At 38.8% G+C, this 20,637-nt stretch overlaps 5 protein-coding genes across 6 annotated transcripts; 3 read left to right on the forward strand and 2 right to left on the reverse strand.

Moving 5' to 3' along the window:
* The first annotated feature begins 106 nt into the window (after window positions 1–106).
* Window positions 107–11,161, forward strand: LOC135934394 (transcriptional protein SWT1-like). Of its 2 annotated transcripts, none has more exons than XM_065476106.1 (15): window positions 107–264; window positions 1,507–1,946; window positions 4,704–4,863; window positions 4,995–5,092; window positions 5,142–5,259; window positions 5,310–5,468; window positions 5,529–5,629; window positions 5,682–5,802; window positions 5,854–5,957; window positions 6,009–6,210; window positions 6,263–6,381; window positions 6,431–6,579; window positions 6,630–6,746; window positions 6,802–6,948; window positions 7,001–11,161. In XM_065476106.1, exons 2-15 carry the CDS (start codon window positions 1,527–1,529, stop codon window positions 7,104–7,106), a joined length of 2,121 nt encoding a protein of 706 aa, XP_065332178.1. In that variant the 5' UTR covers window positions 107–264; window positions 1,507–1,526; the 3' UTR covers window positions 7,107–11,161. The 2 variants fall into 2 exon arrangements, with proteins under 2 accessions (XP_065332178.1, XP_065332179.1); XM_065476107.1 differs by having other exon boundaries at window positions 145–255.
* On the reverse strand, window positions 7,897–11,172 carry Phyhd1 (Phytanoyl-CoA dioxygenase domain containing 1). Its single transcript, XM_065476116.1, has 6 exons — window positions 10,993–11,172; window positions 8,971–9,117; window positions 8,800–8,913; window positions 8,595–8,745; window positions 8,216–8,461; window positions 7,897–8,164 (listed from the first exon to the last, which is right to left on the reverse strand). Exons 1-6 carry the CDS (start codon window positions 11,170–11,172, stop codon window positions 7,989–7,991), a joined length of 1,014 nt encoding a protein of 337 aa, XP_065332188.1. The 3' UTR covers window positions 7,897–7,988.
* Window positions 11,173–11,976: 804 nt separating this feature from the next.
* Window positions 11,977–15,242, forward strand: morula (anaphase promoting complex subunit morula). Its single transcript, XM_065491330.1, has 10 exons — window positions 11,977–12,136; window positions 12,214–12,716; window positions 12,780–12,915; window positions 12,965–13,127; window positions 13,178–13,419; window positions 13,795–13,960; window positions 14,012–14,186; window positions 14,243–14,354; window positions 14,407–14,535; window positions 14,592–15,242. The coding sequence occupies exons 1-10, from the start codon at window positions 12,059–12,061 to the stop codon at window positions 15,174–15,176; spliced, it is 2,289 nt and encodes a 762-aa protein (XP_065347402.1). The 5' UTR covers window positions 11,977–12,058; the 3' UTR covers window positions 15,177–15,242.
* Window positions 15,243–15,316: 74 nt separating this feature from the next.
* LOC135946418 (probable palmitoyltransferase ZDHHC24) lies at window positions 15,317–16,520 on the forward strand. The gene is made up of 2 exons (XM_065495022.1): window positions 15,317–15,755; window positions 15,839–16,520. Exons 1-2 carry the CDS (start codon window positions 15,484–15,486, stop codon window positions 16,416–16,418), a joined length of 852 nt encoding a protein of 283 aa, XP_065351094.1. The 5' UTR covers window positions 15,317–15,483; the 3' UTR covers window positions 16,419–16,520.
* Window positions 16,521–16,665: 145 nt separating this feature from the next.
* On the reverse strand, window positions 16,666–20,526 carry LOC135945606 (suppressor APC domain-containing protein 2). Its single transcript, XM_065493810.1, has 7 exons — window positions 19,637–20,526; window positions 17,879–18,374; window positions 17,750–17,823; window positions 17,593–17,690; window positions 17,383–17,532; window positions 17,139–17,321; window positions 16,666–17,084 (listed from the first exon to the last, which is right to left on the reverse strand). Exons 1-7 carry the CDS (start codon window positions 19,740–19,742, stop codon window positions 16,989–16,991), a joined length of 1,203 nt encoding a protein of 400 aa, XP_065349882.1. The 5' UTR covers window positions 19,743–20,526; the 3' UTR covers window positions 16,666–16,988.
* Window positions 20,527–20,637: the final 111 nt, after the last annotated feature.

Consider the following 20,637-nt stretch of genomic DNA (forward strand, 5'->3'; position numbering starts at 1 on the left):
TCTTAACTCTTTCTCGTCTACGCCCCCCGTCTGTCTGCGACTCTGCGTCTGCGTAGTGCTGATCAGCTTCTGCCTGCATAGTGCAGCGAGTTTACCCCATACCCCATCAGCTGATAATGCAGCTACAGCTTTGATGATTTGAGCTCAGTGTAGCATGAGTACAAGTTTGCAAACTTCACATTCCTCTCCATCCTTGTCATTGTCAGCATACCTGTCTGAATGTCACCTAAGGAGATTGTGAAGGTGTTTCACTAGGTTTGCAAGGTTTGTGTATAGTTTTGACGAGTTTTAAGTTATCACAATACGTTTCAGAAGATGAATCAGATTTTTTGATTTTGTAGATACATATATGGAAAAATTACAGTTTCCGCCGTCGAGTTACAGTTTTTGCCACCCCTACTTTTACATGGGATTCTCATATGTGTATCTATTCGCACCTAAATAAGGTGAGGAATTCCACGTGAGATTATGGATAAGGAAAATGGTCGGGATTTTAAGGCGTTAGAAATTTTGACTTTAGGTGCAAGTAATGGCTGAAACGCATCTACATTAGGTGTGAATCAGGGGGCTGGAGCTGGAGACATGTCTAATTTGGACAATTTTAATTGATAAGCAACAATAAAAAATTTCATCTTAGACAGCTATTGAATTTCGTGCGAAATTAGGGGTTGCAAGCAGCTGCAAGGTGTTTTTTTGTCCTCTTATTCGAAATTCGCATCAATTTTAGGCGCAGTTAGTCTTATAAAATATCATCAATTAATTAATAATAATAATCGGTAGTGGTTGCGGAGCCAAGGCCCCACTCCCTTTTCACTTTTGGTCTAGGGTATTGTTATTAATGATTGTTATAGACGATATTTGTTAGAAATTCGTTAAAGCAACAGAGTAGTTTTGAATTTAAATTAGTTTTTGCCGGAAACACGAGCAAACAAGTCGCATCTCAAAGAGTTCGGAGAGTTTAATTGAGAAGGACCCAGATCTTTTGGGTAAATTATTTTCTAATTTTAAATTATTCTTCAAGTCAATTCTCTTAAATTGTTAATTCTAAAGTCGATTATGAATTGTGTTTAAAGGTCCTTGTATTCTGTTAGTCGCAATAGTCGACAAGAGAGTGTCTTATTAAAGAGAAGAATTGTTCAAGATCCCGAAAGATTTATTTTTCACCTCCTAACCCCCAAAATCTTTTATTTGACTTTCGGCATGCACATAACTCATCGCAATAATTGTACAGAATTACATCCAATTGCAAAAAAATACAATCATACAGTCCCATTCATTCAAAAAGAAACAGAGTAGTTGTTACAACTACTGTACAAAAAACAATATTCAATAAAAGATTGTGAATAGTTTTTCTTAGAAACAATGAAAGAAATCTTCCTTTAAGAACCTCCAAAAATTTCGACAGGCAAAAAGGCGTGTAATACAAATATAATATTTTACACAACCTTCATAAATCATTTTGAAGCAATACAATGTTAATCCAAGATTTCTCGATTTGTTTTGCAGGCAGTCGATTACTATAGATAATGGAAGAGAGAAAGCCCAAAATCAAAATGGAAGAGGCTGACTCCCAGCTGCAAAATCCAGTAAAACGCGGAAAAGATCGCGTGCAAGAAGTTGTTATTCTGGATGATGAGCTGCCTACTGGTTGGAAAGCCTACGTTTCAAAAACTTGCAAACCTGGGAAAATGTACTATTTCAATGCAAAATCTGGGGTCAAGTCCTGGTTTCTGCCAACTTCAAGCAATGCTGAGCTAACTACTAGGCCAAGTCACCAAAAAGTCAAACAAGAGCACATCAAACCTGATAAAACCGTGGAAAGTCGAGGGCACAAGATCAAACAAGAGAATATCGTGGAGAAGCACAAGCACATAAAACGAGAGAAACCTTTGGTGAAGCAAGAGCTCAACAAACAAATTCCAATAGCCCGACATGCAGTCCCTAAGGTATTTTTAAACCAGTTGTGAAACTTTTAACATATAAGTATATCCTATTTAAAAAAAATTCTCACAATTAAAGCATTTTACATGTACCCTGAATTTTAACCAAATCTTATTGCCTGATCTTTAACATACACTGCAAGCAATACCATCTTAAATTGGAAATAATTCGTAACTAATTTTAAATTCATCTAAACTTTTAACTTATTGATTGATTTATTTATTAAACGCCAACTATATGCCCGTTGGCTCGCATTGTTAAGGCATTCTCAGGAGTGTCAAAGCAATGGGAGGTATTTGAGCAGTTCGGAGATCTAATACTGGCTACCCAATGTCAGAGATGGCAGAAAGTGGTTAGTTTAGTTACTCGATGAAATGCTCAACGGGCTGGGAGGCGCACCGTCGCCGACTCGCTACTTGCTGGTTTGCACCTTTCCAGCATGCGTGATATGGCTTCACGGGACGAATGTCTAGCGTTTCAATGCAGTCCTCGGTGCGGAGGCAAGTGGCCCTTCAGTGGACTGGGTCCCTGTGCGGCCTGGTGCGCCCATGTTATCCGTTCGCGGTGTTATTGGGACCCAGGTTTCAGCATTCGTGTTAGTGCAGTGCGCGCCATTCCCGGTCCTCGGACAGGGATAAAAAGAGCAAAAAATATGCATAAACATGGAAAAATTACAACTTTTTATAGGCGGTGGCCTTGGAAAGAGTCATAGGTTTTTTGTCACAGTCTAATAGGTGATACATACATGCTAGATAATTTCGAATTGCAGTATGTACATTTACATTTATCACAAGGTTCTAGATGAAAACATTGGTTGGAGCAGATTAGAAAGTGGTATCCATGAAATAGTATCTTATTAACATAGCACGGTCCTTGAAATAATTGCTCTTCGCCCAATCAAGAAATTTGACTGAATTAACTCATACACCAACCTGGACTTTGTCCGTTTGTCAACACAAAGGGCACGTTTGAAAAATCGGGACTCCGCACTTTCAAGCGAATTCAGATCATTTAAAGATAAAAATGGCCAGATAGCCTCAATGCCATATGAAGCGATGGGAGAAATAGCTATATTAAATAATTTAATAGTTGTATTAATAGAAAATTTTGACAACTTTTTTTATTTTAGAAGTTGCAAAAAGTGAGGTTTTAACTCTCTTGTCAACATGGTTTGTGAAGCAAATACCTGAGAAATGGAGTTAACTGAGCGCAAAATTTTAAATCATTTTCAGATTCCCATTTTAATTCAGCTTAACTGAATCGATCTCGACCCATATTTCTGAATTTAATGATCTGACATTTGTTCCAATTGAGCTGTTACCTTTTTGCTAGATAACTTTTTACATCTGGACTACGGATAAATTTTCACTTGAAAGAACACTGTCATCGCCGGCGGATACATTTTACTCCAGGGTAGTTTAGAAGTAAATTATTGAAATCATTAATAGCATAGTTAAACAAAAAGGGGGGTACAACCACCCTGTTTAACCCCGTTACTCTGAATAATTTAGTTAGATACAGAAAACCCATAATTAATTTGCAAAAAGTCAAGCGTTTTCTGCAAGTAAATTTAATTCATAAAAATTCAATTCGTTGCTGTCAACAATTTTACTGAAAAGAAAAGTTTGATCGAAAGAAAAAAAAAATACTTAAAAAGACAGGTAAATCAGGTGGGTTTTTTACCCTCCTTTTTCATTCACAATAATTACGCATGCGCTCAAGGATAAATCCCCTTGGCACCCTGATCAGCTGTGTGCAACACACGTGTTTCCCCTCTCACACAAGTCACGCGAAGTAACTTTTAGTAAAAATAATAACCGTATTTTTTATGCTGCTTAAATTATTTTAAGTTGGCCGCAAAACTTACCGGAATTACTCAGAAGTAGGAACAACATTTTTAATACTTTATATATTATGTAAGTTTCTGAATTATTCTTTTGTGGAATTTACTGTTGGTTTGTTGACTCAACTCGCAACCTTTTTATTAAACCTTTTATTAATACTTTTTGGGGAATAACTTTGTCAAATATCTGCCTCATCTATTTTTAATACCAAAACTTTTCAAAATTAGTCGCTATATTTTATCAATTATTCATTTGTAATTTTCGATGTTGTGAAGAAGCTCCCCATATTTTTAAATCTTTTCATATCTTGTCAACATCAAAATTTAAATAGCTCACAAATTCAAAATCGCCCACCAGATTTCATTTTGCACTGGGTTCAACGTGCAATTAACTGATTTGATTTTGTTCAGATCAGTGAAAGTTCAATTACTACAGAAAATACTTAAGACAATATAGGGAATAAGTGTTTTCTATTTTAAGCTCCATAATCGCAGCTTATCGCACCTATATTGAATAACAATTTCGATTGGTGCGTGTTTTAGCAGTAACACAAAATAATATAAAATTTAAATAAGGATAAGATAATAAAGACTCGTTGCCTCAAATGTTATAGTTGAAATTAGAAGTTAATTCCTCAGTGTTATATAAAGCTTTTTCCGCGTTTCTAAAGAAATAACTTGCTATGCTAGGTTTGGTCTCCATAGAATAATGGTTAGATAAAAATACGGCAAGAAAGCTGCTTTTAATTTCAACTGGAAAATAGTGAAAACTTTGAGTGCATCTGCCTTTTTAGGCACATATTTATTGAGTGTCTTTAAAAGAGCTTAGCGCTGCAAATTTTTATTTAGTCAGCTTGTCTCAGTTCAAGCATTTATCATGCAAGCTCATCATTTGTATTGAATTTCTATTTGGATTCAGGTTAAGCAAGAAGTGACTCCGAGCTTGGAAGCTGGGCGAAAGCGAAAGAGTACAGAATCAGTAGAGTCAGGCCATTTCAAGAAAATGTGTCTTGACCAACCCATGCTTGAAGAACCAACCGCCACTCAGTATCAGAACGTGCCACCTCTAGATGAAGAAGGTAATTTAATTGATACCATATTCTCAGCTGTGTTGTTCCTATTGCTTCATTCCGCACAAAATTACATATTAACTGCGACATCAAACATATTTAAAGTTTTAAATTCAATAAACAACTAAAATTTTATAAAGCTGGCACCTCAATTCCGGAAAACCTAAACAGTTGGCTTCATTCCCACTTGGAGGATGCGCAAGTTGAAAGCATGGATTGGGAGTCCTCAGACGTTAACGTAAGCTGATAAATAATTCTCTACTATGACTTTTATAGCTTAGAACTAGGTTCTTCCATTTATGGAAGTCTCTGAGGCGTCATTTTCTTGGCACATCGTGGTAGACACTAACGTTCTGCTAGATAGCCTGGAGTTTGTTCATCAGTTGCGAGACCTTCAAAACAAGAGTAATTAGCATAGCCTTTGAATTGTTCGCATTTTAAGAAATTTGTGTCAGAATTTAGGCTGATTGTGATTGCAATTCCATGGGCTGCACTGCAAGAACTGGATAGGTTTAAATCAGAGAAGAGTAGAAACCCAAAGCTGCGAGAACCAGCTAAGAGAGCTATTGCTTTTATACATAAGAGTTTTTCCATGAGCCACCCAAGATTGATAGGTATTTTGGTAATTTATTACAAAATAAGCATTTTTACTAATAATGACGAAATATTTGCAGGCCAGTTTTCCCTGGACGAGGACATCAAGCCAATCAGAATCACGTATGACGACTCCATAATCAAGTATTCTCTCACTTTAAAATGTGAAGGCAAAAATGTGGTAAGTTAAAGAACTAAGTGCATTATGCAGTTCAAACTAATCTCTTTAGTAGATACTCTTGACTGAAGATAAAAATCTGTGCAACAAAGCTACAACTGCTCAATTGGAATGTCATTCTGTGAATGGCTTGAAGGAGTGGATTACTTTTGCGTTGAATGGTGCTGTTGAAAAAGGTTCATAATACCAAATTTCATTGTACAATTATTCAAACTAATGTGATCTAGACGAGGCTGCCGTGAAAAATGATGATGCTGAACTCCCTGATGATGTTCCTGTGGGTGTAGTTATCAAATGTGCCAAAAAGACAATGGTCAAGTTTCTTGGAAAGGTATGTAAATCTATTGATCGTTTCCAAGTGGTGTTTATGCAATTATTGCAGGTGCTGGAGACTGAAATGAAGTCCATTTACAACGAAATGTGGTCCAAAGTTGTACTCAAAAAACCTCCTTGGTCATTTGAAGACGTTTTGAAGTGTTATGAGAAGCACTGGATTGCCGCTCTTTCAAGTCTGTTTCAAAAGCCTGCTCTGGACGTTGTCAAAAAGATGATCAAAGCCCCTGCGTTCAAATACAGCCAAACATGTAAATATGGAAATCCATCTCTTTGTTGCTTTGCCTAAGTATCAAATTATAGGGGAGCTCATCAGGAAAGCAGAAGTTCTGGAGGCTTTGGACATGTGTATTGAATTATGCTCGTCCCTGAAGTCAGTCAAGTACACGCCCCACAGCCTTCAAGCCATAGAACAGTTAAAGGTGCGTTTCCCCTCAAATTGATGTTTCTTTACATCTTTTTTCTTTTCAGCCTCTGAAGGAACAACTTAAAAGTGGAAAGGTGGTCGCATCTCCTACCGAAGATTTGTGTCCGAGTAGCAGCAGGTTGAGCGAATCGATAGAGAATGATAAAATCAATCACTGCCTCAATTCTACCTTTGAAAGCATCAATTCATTCTGGTAATACTTCGATTTTATTTAATACAAATTGACCTTAGAATCCGTATTAGCTGTGAAGTGAATCGCCTTGTCGACGGCCCTTATGAAAAACAACTGGTAAATGCAGTTGACCAGAGCATCATGACTTACCACCGGATGATCAAATCCCTGATTCAGTTGAATGAAAAGTAAGCTGCAGTAGCTAGTGTGTTAGATATATCCTAAAAACAATTTCCCCAATAGATTGCTTTCATCAAAAGAGAAGTGTGATGTCAAGGATCTCACGGAAATGTCAGCACTGCTCTTAAGAACGAACCTGCTTAAAGATCATAATTCAAACATTGATTCTATTAGCATTACTGCACTCAGAGAATTTTACATGTCAAACAGGTAGATATCAGATTTAAATTTTTAATCGAAACTGAATAACTATCTTGTGCAGGGAAATTCTGACTCGAGCTCAAGATGTATTATTGCAGTCTTCCGACATTGTATCAAGAGGAATGAAGAGGCTGATGTCATTTTCTCAGGACTCTACCTCTTTTTGAAGGTAACTGACAATGAGTGCCTTATAGTCAGCTCAAACTCAAAGAAACTAAAATAGTGAAAGTACAACACTGATAGGTTAAAATACATAAATAATTCATGTATCACGAATTTTTCAATGTTTTTCAAACAAGCAGCAGAATTTTGAAGATGAAAACATAAATTTAGGATTCTAGATTAAAATTATTTTTCTGAACTAATTCTCTTGAGATATTAATTATTTTCGATTCATTTTTTTTAAAATATATATTTTCACTGACAGAAAATTGCGCAACCCTTGGTCTGGATTGGCTTTGGAACCATATTGACCAATGTTAAAAGGGGGAAAGCTATTTTTGTATTAAGAAAGTGCGTAATTAAAGCAAATTTTAAGGCGATTGGTACTTAACAGCCTGGTGGCGTACCATCATTCAGCCACGCACTCAATACATACATGTTTGTACCTGCGGTCTTTTAACATCTTCAAAGGCACACAAATAATCTAGGATGTGTGAAACAATGTGCAAGTCGCGATTGATGCAATTGCTAGCTAATGGGAAAGCGAAACCTAGTCAATTCTATTCATAATGATTTAAAGTTTATTCCTTTAAAAAACTGATGTTAAGATTTTCATGCAGTTTCAACATTTCAATAATTTGTAAATTTTGGCAAGTTTAAGTGGGTTCATCAATTCAATAAAAACTTATTTATGTAATCTACCTGTTCTTATTGGTTTAATCTCAACTCGGGCAAAGGCTGATGTTAGAAACATTCATAACAAACATTTCATTGACACAATAATAACTGCTTACGAAATCTTAATATACATTTTATTTAGCTGAAAATGCATAGTGTGTTTAAAGAACAAGAGAGTAAAATTTATTGTATGTTACCTTTAAGAAACTTTAATTGTCGAAAAGTAACGGAAATGGAAGCTCCTCTGTCGGCTGTAACCAATTTTCTGGAGAGTAAACTGAATTTTTCTTATCAATCACATGAAAAGTGTATGCGTGACGTGGCTCTGAACTCCTGTTTGGGTCGCTCTGATGCACAACCTGTCCGTGGATGAGAACGCAGCTACCTGTTTTTTAAGGATTAGTGAAAACTCGGTTTACGATATTTGGATAATTGCCTTTCGCTACCGGAACTGGCACAAAGTTGGACTGAGGGTACATGGGTGCCGGTGATGTGTAGCCCACAAGCTCCTCAGAGTTGGGATCGTTTTTCCTTACGTATCTCCTGTGAACGCCGCTGCCATGCGATCCAGGTGCAAATTTCAGGCACCCATTTTGCAGGGTAGCGTCGTCAAGCGGAAACCATAAACCGACAAGTTTCATGGGCTCGGTGTACAGGAATGTTGCGTCTTGATGAGCACAAACTGAAACATTTGTTTGTAAATTACTATGCCGCGATTAAGTAGACTTTATATCATTCTAATTAATTCTCGAAAACTTATTTTTTATTGAATATGATAGTATTGTTTCAATTGATTCTTAATTAGCAGTGTTCACCTTCGCTTCCTACGCCCGGGTTTTTGTAAATATACATGCTCTGTGCAATTGCCGGCTCTTCCATGCCCAGTTTGAAGCAGACTTCTTTGATTTTGTTGCTAAACGTGATTTCCTTGAACTTGGGGTGAAGCCAATGAAGAGCGTGGCCAACCTTAAATAAAGTCGAAAATTAATTACGATACCCTCGAATCTAGCTAATAGTTACTTTATTTAAGGCTCTTCTTTTTTCGATGGTTAATTTCCCGTCGGTTCCGACAGCACCAGTCTCTAGAAAGTACCTTATTTTGTCTCCGCTTTCAAGGAAATAACGATCCTTGTTCTACTGGAGTGGAAATAATTAACTCGTGACGAGACAACCAAGTTCAATTTCATTAACCTGCGGTAGGTTGTCCACAGTGCTGAATTGACCTATGGGCACAGAGTCTGGCATGTCAGTAGCCAAGGCTTCCCCTGCTTGCCGAAGTTCCTTAACTTCATCTTCTGTCAAAAAATTTTCCAAGACCACAAAGCCGTCCTTTTGAAACTGTGAAAATAATTGAAAGCAATATAAAAAATTCCTGAATAAAATTCATCAAAGAGACAACTACATTTTTATTTATCGCCCTTGTTAATTATTATGGGTGTTAATTATTATAATTATATTAATAAAATTGAATAAAATGAGGAGCAAATATTATGGCGAATGCTTGAGTAAAAGGCATGATTAAGAACTAGTTCATGTACAACTAGAAAAATAGCATCAATTTTGTTATGTTATTTTGAAACGTTAGGAATGAAAATCATTAATATTTTTATTTTTAAATGGTGTCTCTTTTAAAAGGACCGTGATACATTTGTATGGCTGTTATTTCTTGCAGACGCAGGTATAAAATTCTGTTAAATGGGGGAGAGATCCTGTATATAACGGTTAATCTTTAAGGGGATGCCGTTTTCAAGGTCGGAATGTAATCTGTCCCTTCAAATCACTCTTCAATTTTTTAGTTGATCAAGAACAAACAATGAACATAACTATACAGATTTAAAGGTAATTTAGTCTTAAAAATCGTACCCCTTTATTCATATTATGCAAAGTTTAGGCCCGATCAAAGCATTTGATAAAAATTGTCACTTCCCTAGTTCCTTGGAAATTCTTAAAAGAGCGATTTTTATAATTCTACGTCTAAAGTACCGAAAATTGTGCAATATCTTTTAATATTGTGAAAAACTAGCTGGTGTAGGAATGGAACTTAATATTTCTAAATTAGATCTTAAGATCTTTTGAAAATACACGCGATTGTCAGGAAAGTACAGACCAAGTGCAAGAGAGCGGACTTTAGATCCAATTTCCGGATTTAAAATTAACCAAAAAAATTAAAAAATTCGCTGCGTAAAAAAATCGTAGTTAACATCAAGGAATTATAGTTGCGAGTTCATAATTGAGCGGTTATGGAGCGATCATCTGCGGCCTTGGCTTCCCGTTTACGCTTTAGCCTTTTGAGTTCGCGGTCACTGCACGATAAAACTGAGTCCGCGAGAAGCTGCAGACGCGATATTTTGATGGGGAAGCAGAAAGCCACGATAATTAATGCTGCGAAATGAATAATCGCAAAGTCTGGAACCTGCTCATGTTCATCGCAGGCAAATTTAATAGCATAATAGTCCTTGTAATTGTTGCTCTTTTTTATTAAAATTGATGTTGTGATCACTGAACTGATCCACTTAACGGAATATCTTAGAAGATTAACTGTAGTGCAGCGCCTTTCTTTACAAGCAAAGCCGCCTTGAGCAATGAACTTGATTTGTGATAAAATGGTTTAAAAATGAAAAGCTGTTTAGAAGGCATAGGGATATATATAACACGTCAATCTAATTGCAAATCTGGGGGGAAAGCGCGATTTTTTTTTCATTTTTTTATAACCTAATGAAAATAATGAACCCAATTTTTTGTCGCGTTTTATCACTTATAATGACCAAAGATGTCAGTGGAAGCAATAATGGTGCAACAGAGGGAAGCTCGAATGTTGCGTTGTAGAAGGTTCTAAAGAGCGTTGCACGCGTCACACAATATTCTTCACTACTTCCCACGCTCCCGCCCAAAAGATTTAACATTCACTGCATGAACCACCGCTCTTATTTTTAGAAAATGATTCCACTCTGGACCAGAAACTTGCTAAATGCTACCGAGATAACTAAAGTGGAATGTTAAATTGCAAAACTTCTTGATTCCTCGGTGGAAATTATATTTTTTAATTGTTTTTGCCGAGTTTGGAGATATTAGAGCACACCATATTTATAGTTTTACTATAAGTGTATAACACTTTCTTAAAAATGCAATCAAAAATTTGTATTTGACTAGGGCAAGAATAAACCAGAATAATAAAAACAGAAAAAATATGAGTTTTAGTAACAGTATATAAACCTGATCAAGAATTGATGATCCTTTCATGCTGTCCAGCGTGTCCTGCGCAAAATCAAATTTAAATGTTTCGATCGAATGAGATCCGCGGCCGCTGTCTTTCGACTGAGCTGTTGGTGGTGCTACGCTGGTGCTCCCACCGTCCTTAGCGCTCTCTGCTCTTGGCAACAAATACATGTACATATATTTTCTCAACAGAGAGAGACTCTTGTATAGGAGACGCCACCTAACTTGAAAAATGCGCCGCGTCTGGCCTTTTATGGCAAGGCCAAACAAAAACTGGTATCTGCCTCACGCGGAATCAAAAGAAATATAATTATTGTGAAAAAATTAATGCTTTGCTTTTGAGAAAAAACCGGCATTATGAAACACAGAAAAATATTTGTTAAGGGACAAACGCTGTGAGAAATTCACCAAGGTAATTGAAAATAATAATTTATAATTTTTCATGTATCTTTTGTCATCGTCATCATTACAATTAGTGCTATTTCCGAGAGTGTACCAAATATTCGCAAGCGCATGCTGGAATGAACCCAAAAATTATATAGCAACTTATCGTATAATACATACAACACTCATATTCTGCGTTCTGCGTGAGGTAATAAAATATAGTCACTATAGGAGTAATAGCTATACAAACCAAGGCTCTTTATTAACTTAATTCACAGTTGTAAATCGTTAAACAAGAAAATATTGTTCAAATACAATGTCGTGTTTCAACAAACAAACTTATTTTGTCTGTGTATGTATACATACATATAATAAGATATTTAAAAAGTCGTTCGGCCTTGAGTTATGGCCATAGCTAATAACAGAACTCAAGTTCGTCCCGATTGCTGATTTCGCGGGTTATGAGTTTGAATAACTCTAAAGAGCCAATCGTGTGAGAGAGTTTTTTATGAGGCCGAGGGGCCAATGAGAGCGCGAATTTATTTGTTTATTTTGTTTTTTCTTCTAACTCGCGGTCGCTCGCTGTGTTCCGACCAGGTTACAACTTCACAGTAGATACATAAAGCTAAACTTTGCTGTCGGTGTCTTCCAAAGACAATCTTTTTTGTTGCAAAACAAGATGAACACCGAAGAAAAAGACCCCAGCTTTGTGACATGGACTAAATTGTGCCGGTTGTTCCCTATTTTGATGGGAGAGGTGCGTGTCATTCAGAAGTCAAACCAAATTTTATTTTAATTGCGTTTCTTAAACCTTGCTTTTTTCTGCTCGTATAGAAACCTAAGACGCTTGCAAGCGAGGAAGAGGTGGCAGAAGCAGTGAGTTATTTTAAGGCCGTCGGACAAACCAACCAGTGCTGCAAGCTCGTGTGGGCTGAAATTGAAGCGATCATCCTTCACCAGATTGCGCCGAGATTCTGGGAAATATTCACAGCAGTGCCAGAGAGCGAAAAAGCTGCGTTCGATGCATTCCACTCAGCGATCACACTCCTGTTCAAAAAGTTGATGCTTTTTGAGAGCACAGTCAAGACGCTGAGTCTGCTGGAGCCTAACTCTGGGGGGAAATTTGAATCGATTGTCCAAGGAGTGTTGCTGGCAAAAGCGCCGTATAACCATCAGAGAGTAGTTAAAATGTTCTTTGGCTTGTCCTTCAAAGTCTTCTGTCATTCTGAAAACACGCACGATGATTCATTGGAAGAGTTCATATGCCAGGGTTGCAGCCAGGAGTCCGAGCAGTGTATGTGCAAGGAGATATTGAAGAAATTCTCGGAGGCAAACAAGTATGCTTTTGAATGAGTGCATTGAGTTATAATTGATGTAATAAATATGTATTTAATTTGCAGCCATTTGGTGAGACTCGGTCTGATGGAAAGGCTTGCTGGGGAACAGCTCAGAGAACTCCTGCAAATGCGAATCAAAAGTTATGTGCAAGAACTGTGCAAAGGAAGCTTTTCCTCTCACCTGGCAGAGCTAGAATCGGTAATATAATTTCAAAATACTTACCATCAATTATATAAAAAAAAATCAGTGGTTGGAAACTGTTGTGATGGCTTGGCTGAATAGCGTGTATGAAGAGCAGGATGATGTTGCTCATTCTTTAGTTCTGGAATTGTCGATTGTCAAACTGCGACACTTTCTGTATGAAACCTACACAAAAATCAGAGTGGAAGAGTTCTTCAACATTATCATTGGTAAGTCATGGAGGCACTGAGATTAAAAGTTAATTAACAAAAGTGTGCAGAATTTCCTGAGTCTCAACCCGCGCTGGTTGATTTACGGATTTGCCTGCAGAAGACTGACATGCGCTTGTACCTCACAACAAAGTTGCAGAACTCATTAGAGGTTCGTCTTCTTCATCCAGGCGCCAATACTGTCGACATTTTGATAACCTATGTGGCTGCTATCCGAGCTCTGCGGCTTTTGGACCCATCTGGGGTTCTGCTTGACACAGTCACCACCCCCATTCGACAATACTTGCGTCAGGTATAGTTAAGGTTCCTTTTTCCTCTCACACTTGTCAAAACCATTTTAGTGTTTTATGGTTTGTTTCTGTACCAATTTCAGGAATTTTCAATCTTTGAAAAGAGTGCTAGTTAAATTTTTCCAAATTCAAACAATGTAAAATATTACTTTTTTTAAATAACATTGGCGTTTTTCTACAAAAAATTACTATTATATTTTATAATTAATCAACATAATACTTCTACTAGCTAAGAAGCGCCTGTCACATGAAAGCTTTGATACAATCTGCATTAACTTCATGTTTGTATTATTATAATTTGTGTCTAAATGGCATTCATTTTTTTCCTTGGACTAGAATTAATAATACGCGCTTAGTAATAAATTACAATATTTCAGAGGGAAGACACAGTTCGATGCGTTGTTACAAATTTAACTGAGGAGGGTCCTAGTGAACTCGCTGAAGAGCTAGCCAAAGGAAATGCATTGGATGAAGCAGTCGATTCCGATGACGACATGGAGGACTGGACATATTGGCAGCCGCCTCCAGTTGATGCTGATCCAAGTAAATCAATGTTACTTAAATAGAAGTCATTTTTACTCTTGTCCCTCTTAGCTGATTCTGGACAAAGCAAACGGTCATCTGATATCATTTCCATGTTGGTCAGTGTTTACGGCAGCAAAGAGTTGTTTGTTAACGAGTACAGGATCCTTCTTGCTGATCGTTTGCTCTCTCAATTTAATTGCAACACTGACAAAGAAATCAGATATCTGGAACTGTTGAAGCGGAGGTACAATTTTAAAAGCTTGAAAATGCTCCCTTAATTAAAGACTATAATTGCTTCAGGTTTGGAGATTCTCAGTTGCATTATTGTGAGGTGATGCTGAAAGACGTGCAGGATTCAAAACGAATGAACTCCCATCTACATTCCTGTCCTGACGTGACAATGTGTTCAAAAGTAATAGGGATTAAATATTTCTTTGATTTGGGAATTATAATAGAAATCATAGGATTTTCCTTGCACCGCCATAATACTGTCTGCACAATTCTGGCCGCCATTCAAAGAGGAAAATTTGGAGGTGCCACCAATTGTGAAGGAGCATTTAGATGATTACACCAAAGCGTTTGAAGCTCTCAAGGTAAAGATTTGAGATTTCTACCGACTGTTGCCAACTGCTAACTTTGTTTTTTCAAGGGTAATCGAACTTTGTCCTGGAAGCCGCACCTGGGATATGTAAACCTTGATATCGAGCTGAAGGACAGAACATTGAACCTAACTGTGTCTCCCATACACGCAACTATTATTTGGCACTTCCAGGAAAAACCGCAGTGGACTATAGAGGATCTCAGCCAGGTGATGCAGATTTCTGGCACTCTGCTGCGGCGCAAAATCTCATATTGGCAAAGCCAGGGTATTTTGAGGGAGCAGAGTCCCGATGTGTTCGTTCTGATGGAAGAAGGCGCGGCCAGGGCTGGGTCGACCGGTCGCTCCGCGGACCATGTCGCCTGCGAAGATGAGGAAATGGAGAGTGCGCTTGCCTCGGCTCACGAGCAGCGGGAAGGTGAACTTCAAGTGTTTTGGTCGTACATTGTTGGTATGTTGACCAATCTGGACTCAATGCCCTTGGAGAGGATTCACCAAATGCTCAGAATGTTCGCCTCTCAGGGCCCGACGGCTGTCGAGTGCAGCCAGCAGGAACTGAGGCACTTTTTAGACAGAAAAGTGAGAGAGCACCAACTGCTCTTTAGCGGAGGTCTTTACAAGTTGCCTAAACCCTAACCTTTAATTTTTGCTTATAAATGCGCTTATATTTCAAATAAATAAAATACAAAACTCAAAACAAGAGACGAAAGCATAATATGCAAAAATATTATTTTGCTATTTACAAATCTGCAGACTGCAGAGTCAATGACCTTATCCATGTGGTCTGGTTATTAGTTTACTAGATGCCCACAAGAGGCGCTTTAAAATTACTGCATGGGTGTTTAGTGTTGTTATTCATGTTCGTTTTAAGGTGCGCGCTGATAACAAAAGCAGTATGACAAGAGTTGAGATAACGTTTTTCTGAGAGTGACAAAATTTGAAGATGGAAATCCGGATTCGGAACAAAATTTTCCCACGAAAGCTGTCCAATTTGGTTGCTTTCTGGTTTCTCTTCTTAGTCATTCCTATCATTTTCTGGTTTGAAATATTCATCGTCCTTCCCACAATTCACGAGCCATGGTCTTTCGGCTATTTATTCCACACAATTATGGGAACCTTCCTTCTTGTCAACATTACTAGCAATTTACTTGCAGCTGTGTTAGTGGACCCTAGCATCCGCGGACGCATGCTTGAAGTTCCTAATCCCCCAGACAGGTAGATCAAATATTCCTTTAAAATCGCTTGATTTGATCTGTGTACCATGCATTATTTATTTTTCATGAATATTAATGTTCCAGATGGCATCTTTGTGCTGTGTGCGAATCTTTTGTTCCTCCTCGATCGTGGCACTGCGAAGACTGCGGCACTTGCGTACTGAAGAGGGACCATCACTGCCTGTTCACAGCGTGCTGCATCGGCCACCACAACCACCGCTATTTTCTGGTGTTTCTGACGCACTTGTTCATCGCCACCTCATACGCGACGTACTTTAATGGCTCGTTTGTGTGGCGCTCATGGGAATCTTTCTCGTGGTACTCGCTGCTTAAGCTCATTTTCCCCATGGCCGTATTCCTCTTTGACAGTTCGATCAACCAATTTTATCTCACTCTGTATGCCATAAACATCGCTGGAATAGCGTTCGCCGGCGCCCTCCTCGGTTACCATTTGATGATGATGTACAAGGGCCAGGTAACCTACGAGAGTGCTAACAATGTTAGAATTTACGACTACGGCTGGAAACAGAACTTGAAAGAGATCCTCGGTGAGAGGTGGTATTTGACGTGGATTTTCCCCACATTGGAATCAAAACTTCCACACAACGGTATTGTGTGGCACACGAGAGAGCAGTGGATGGCCGAAGCACAAAAACACCGATAGGGTTAATATAGTAAACGACAGAACAAAGTGTTTTGGGAGTGGATTTCCCAACTCCTTGCGTTGAACGTATTAGTTCAAAATACCGCTGTCCAATTCTGTGTTGCGCCACAACCATCATGATTACTGCGGTGTAACCGGTGTTTAGTCATGCAGCGCTTAGCTGTACACACTTGCAATAAGACTGGAAACTTGTATGGATGCACCAAAGATGTTTGCTGATGAGGATTGAGTGAATGATAATGCGCTGTTTGCATAGTTAGTCTTGTTTTATTTAGCGTTAAACATGTCTCGAATAAAAGCAAATTTCACAAACAACAAAGCGTCTTGATAATTAATTGTGGTTAGCACCAAGATAATAATATTGTCATATTCCATAAAAACAAAAATTGGAGCAAATAAAAACGAAACATTTTTGTCACACAAATATCTCGATGACTGGAAAATTTGGACAAGATACCTTTTATGCGTGAGAGATCATAAATGGTGGCAGCACTTATTCCATTGTTTTTAATCTTAATGAAAGCAGCATAAGCTCGAAAAAGAGATCAAACTACTTTGATAAGTACTTCCTTACTCTTGTTGCGCCCGAGCCTGGAAAAGTTCCCGAATAAGGGATGCCTTCTCTCGTTCCAACGCAGTGATGTGTTCGCTCTTCTTATGCACCTCCTGAAAAAATCAAACAATTAATTTCAAATGGGCAGCACAAATTTCCAAACTTACATCAGTCAAAAGATGGTTTTGCTGCTTCAGCCGCGAAATGTAACTTTCAGTGGCGGTTCCGACTGCCAGGTTCATGTGCAGCGGCACCGAAGGGTCGGTAAGGGCGGCGAGCTGCCGGTTCACTTCTTGCACCCTGGCCCTTTGCATTCCAAGCCTTTCCATTTGCGCCTCTGACCACTGATCCTGTTGCGATTCCAATGCATGAAAATGTATACATGTTTGGTCCTCATCATCAAGGGCTTACCGAATGATAAGTAGAATCTCGACCAAGGAAGTGCATTTTTTCGTTGAGAGTGGCTAGTTGTGTCACGTACCAATCTCGCGCCCTCTCGACTGCCTGCAGTCCTTGCAACAGCACCTCTTTTTCTTGCTCCAATTGTTTCATCCGACGCAACTAAAAAAAATTGTAATTTTACTGTAATGAAGGCCAATAATATGCATTTTATAACTATACCATATTGTAATCGATGCCACTTTGTAAGGTGTGTCTCCTTGGGTCTCGTCTTCTGCCACCGGGTTTTTTGTGCGTTTGCAATGCGGTTTCCACTTGGCCTGAGGATTCATACTTATTTTTATTTCTGTACGTGAACCATAAAACTATTAAAATTTACCTGAAGGTTTTCCATCGCCCAAACTCCTGCCAACATTTCTACCCAGCGACGAGTAACCATTTATAATCGTATTTCTAAAAAGTAAAAAAACTCGATTAAAATGACGAAAAATGTATTTTAAATACAAACTTTTTGTTGTTGTCCGCTTGCATAATTCCCATTTGCCAATTCTGCAGTGCTGTCCTGATCTCCAGTTTGTCTATGCCCCTCTCAATGGCGCCAGGTGCGGGGTTTGTGCCCAGACTGAGCCGGGGCGGCTTCGGCGGCCCCTGGGTGACCGGCTTGGGCGCGGGCGGCTCATCTTTGTTGTCCTTCGGCACGAGTTGGGGCATGCTGACCGTGCGTTGGGCGTAGTTTTGCCGCTGGTGCCACGGCGGCGTTGACTTCTTCGGGCTTTTTGGCTCGACGTCCAGCAACGGCGCCGAGGGCGGCCTCGAGGGCCGCGTCGACTGCTCCTCGCCCAATTTTCCCTCCACCTTCTGGTTTTTGAGCAGGCATATTTTGAGGCCGGTGCAGAAGCGCTCGAACGAGAGCAGGCCATTAGGCGGAGTCACTTTGCGGAGGCTCTCAATGACACCTTTCGGCAATCCCTTGGTGCCATCGTCGCGCCAACGGTTTTCGATTTCTGTTGGTAACAATAATTCGTGTCATTGGCTTACTTCTCAAGGTTGGAATTTTAACAAGGCATTGTGGCTTCAGTTTCTTGGGTGCGGTGCATTTAAAGACAAGAGAATTGAATTAAAAATTTATATGATGACGAACCAACAACTGTAATTCATTTTTGATGCACGCAATCTGCGATTAGTATCTTACGAAATCGTAAGCATGTCAATGCGAGACTTTATTCTATCAGTAAATCATGATAAATTCATTGTATAAAAGAACAAAAATATCTGCAGAAATTAAAAAAATCCTGATGCATGAAATAAATAATTTTTCTCATTTTAAAAACTATTAATTTCATTTTTCATTGTGTGGTTGAAACGTTGTTCTTTATAAATTAAGAAGGCAAAGGACACTGCCATTAGTCAGCATTTTATTTCATAAAATGTTAACATGTAAAAATAACAAAAATGATTTGAAAATGATGAAAAATAAAAATATTTAATAAATTAATTAGTTTGTATCCAGCTCCATTAATTTAAGTTGTTATGTGTTTCAATGAAAGCTTGACTCAAATTTTGAAGCACTAGATCGGACCTGAAAGATTATTCTAGCAAAATTGTACCAATGTCATGAGTGAATAAACTCTAAAGCTCTAAAAACATCTAACGCCACAATTGTCGCAATACAAAATCAATTTCAGCGAACGTTAATCTTAAAAAAATTATAGTAATATTTCCTGCCTTTAATAACTTCAAGTGGCAAGTTCGAGCAGCGTAAAAGTATAAATAATGTGAAAACAAAAGGGATAAAAACGATTTATATTTTTCTTCATTCGCTTTTTTAAATCTAGCGGTGTTGTTGAGAGCCATCAAAATGTGATGCTTCACTGCAGCACAATATTTTTTCGTGATAGAAGATGCTATGTTGTTCTTTGTGCACTCAATTGCACGATTGAACGCATGGTTTCAAAGAGTTTTAATTGCGAGTTTGCTTCATTTCCGGCCGTAAATTTTAGAATAATGAAGAAGAAGCAGTCTAGTGTGCGAAACATTTTTATTCAGGCACAGGTTCACATATCAAGCATGCCATTGCATCCTTTTCTGGTCGAATAAAATGTAAAATATTTAGCGTATTTAGAAAATCCTGTTTTAAGCCGCGTGAATCCTATTAACTTTCGGAAAACAGGGCAATAGGCCACAAGCGCGTGTTAGGGCAATATACATACCTGACGATAGAAGGAAACCGCAATAAAATGAAATAAACGGTGAACAGAAAACTCACCCGAGAATCGCACAAATCCAGTTCTCTTGTCGTCCATAATGTCGAAAAGAGTGCGCATCGCGTGAACGAACTGCTTGGGCAACCCTTCCAAAGGTCCCCCAGACATCGTCGTCGGCCGCTACCAAAGGGTTGTTTTCTAGTCCAACGACAAACACCTGTCGTCACCCGACGGAGCCCAGGTCAGGTCTGGCGAGCCACAAGCGCTCTCAGGGCGCTCGAGGGCTGCTCACCCGGCTATTTCTCTGCTCCAGTTCACCCTGAGCCCGTTGCGGCGGTTCCTTCCTGTCCCTGGCCGTTACGTCGATAAGATGCTCAACGTTTTTAGCAGATGACAGCCTCCCAAGGTTGGGTCCGGAGAACGCTGTGTAGATAGTAGTACCACCTGTCGGCACGACAACCTCCGGCTTCGCTGCCAACCGTACCGTGAACCCTCCCACCTTGAACGGGCCTAACCGAATTCTCTGTGCTCCCGACCTTTTTTTGTTCGTCTATCAATTTACGAAAAACGAACAACGCCGCTCCAGAAACGAAACTGATTATTCGTGCTCACGTAGTACATTTAAGAACAATTTTACTGCGAGGTTGTTTTGACCCGCGGGAAAATGAACCCACAAGCCAGAAGTCGGATCTTTTCACCTCACGCAATCATGCGAGCTTCTGTTTATCCTCATTCACAGACTGTCCCACATTCCATTGCTGGCGTTTGAATCTCCAGGAAATTCGACTTTCTTTACATAAATTTTGTCACTCGTTAACTTGATAATGAGAACAGTCGCATTCCACTCGTAAAACCGTTTCTCACGCCTCTTTCCGCTATTAAAATGCAATTTAGCTGAAAGTTCACTACACACAATTCATTTAATAATTATATGACTGCGTATATATGCGACAGTCTCGCACTAGGTCAAGCTCACGACGGATTTTGATGTTGCGCGAGTTTAACGTATTTTTAAAATGAAATCCAAATTTTAAAACGAATTTCTGCAAGGCATTTAAATTAA

Source organism: Cloeon dipterum, chromosome 1, assembly GCF_949628265.1.
Source record: "Cloeon dipterum chromosome 1, ieCloDipt1.1, whole genome shotgun sequence".
Classification (NCBI taxonomy): Eukaryota; Metazoa; Arthropoda; class Insecta; order Ephemeroptera; family Baetidae; genus Cloeon; species Cloeon dipterum.

What these genes read in the sequence shown, in the direction of transcription:
- Phyhd1 (XM_065476116.1), bottom strand. Translation starts at nt 11,172, where the DNA reads ATGTACATGTATTTGTTGCCAAGAGCAGAGAGCGCTAAGGACGGTGGG. An exon ending in GATCATCAATTCTTGATCAG is followed by an intron (nt 9,118 to 10,992) that starts GTTTATATACTG and finishes TTATTTTCACAG; the next exon opens with TTTCAAAAGGACGGCTTTGT. An exon ending in CTGTGGACAACCTACCGCAG is followed by an intron (nt 8,914 to 8,970) that starts GTTAATGAAATT and finishes CCACTCCAGTAG; the next exon opens with AACAAGGATCGTTATTTCCT.
- LOC135945606 (XM_065493810.1), bottom strand. Translation starts at nt 19,742, where the DNA reads ATGTCTGGGGGACCTTTGGAAGGGTTGCCCAAGCAGTTCGTTCACGCG. An exon ending in CAAGCGGACAACAACAAAAA is followed by an intron (nt 17,824 to 17,878) that starts GTTTGTATTTAA and finishes TTTACTTTTTAG; the next exon opens with AAATACGATTATAAATGGTT. An exon ending in GGGCGATGGAAAACCTTCAG is followed by an intron (nt 17,691 to 17,749) that starts GTAAATTTTAAT and finishes ATGAATCCTCAG; the next exon opens with GCCAAGTGGAAACCGCATTG.
- morula (XM_065491330.1), top strand. Translation starts at nt 12,059, where the DNA reads ATGAACACCGAAGAAAAAGACCCCAGCTTTGTGACATGGACTAAATTG. An exon ending in TCCCTATTTTGATGGGAGAG is followed by an intron (nt 12,137 to 12,213) that starts GTGCGTGTCATT and finishes CTGCTCGTATAG; the next exon opens with AAACCTAAGACGCTTGCAAG. An exon ending in AAATTCTCGGAGGCAAACAA is followed by an intron (nt 12,717 to 12,779) that starts GTATGCTTTTGA and finishes TTTAATTTGCAG; the next exon opens with CCATTTGGTGAGACTCGGTC.
- LOC135946418 (XM_065495022.1), top strand. Translation starts at nt 15,484, where the DNA reads ATGGAAATCCGGATTCGGAACAAAATTTTCCCACGAAAGCTGTCCAAT. An exon ending in GTTCCTAATCCCCCAGACAG is followed by an intron (nt 15,756 to 15,838) that starts GTAGATCAAATA and finishes TTAATGTTCCAG; the next exon opens with ATGGCATCTTTGTGCTGTGT.
- LOC135934394 (XM_065476106.1), top strand. Translation starts at nt 1,527, where the DNA reads ATGGAAGAGAGAAAGCCCAAAATCAAAATGGAAGAGGCTGACTCCCAG. An exon ending in GGGAGTCCTCAGACGTTAAC is followed by an intron (nt 5,093 to 5,141) that starts GTAAGCTGATAA and finishes GCTTAGAACTAG; the next exon opens with GTTCTTCCATTTATGGAAGT. An exon ending in GAGCCACCCAAGATTGATAG is followed by an intron (nt 5,469 to 5,528) that starts GTATTTTGGTAA and finishes AAATATTTGCAG; the next exon opens with GCCAGTTTTCCCTGGACGAG.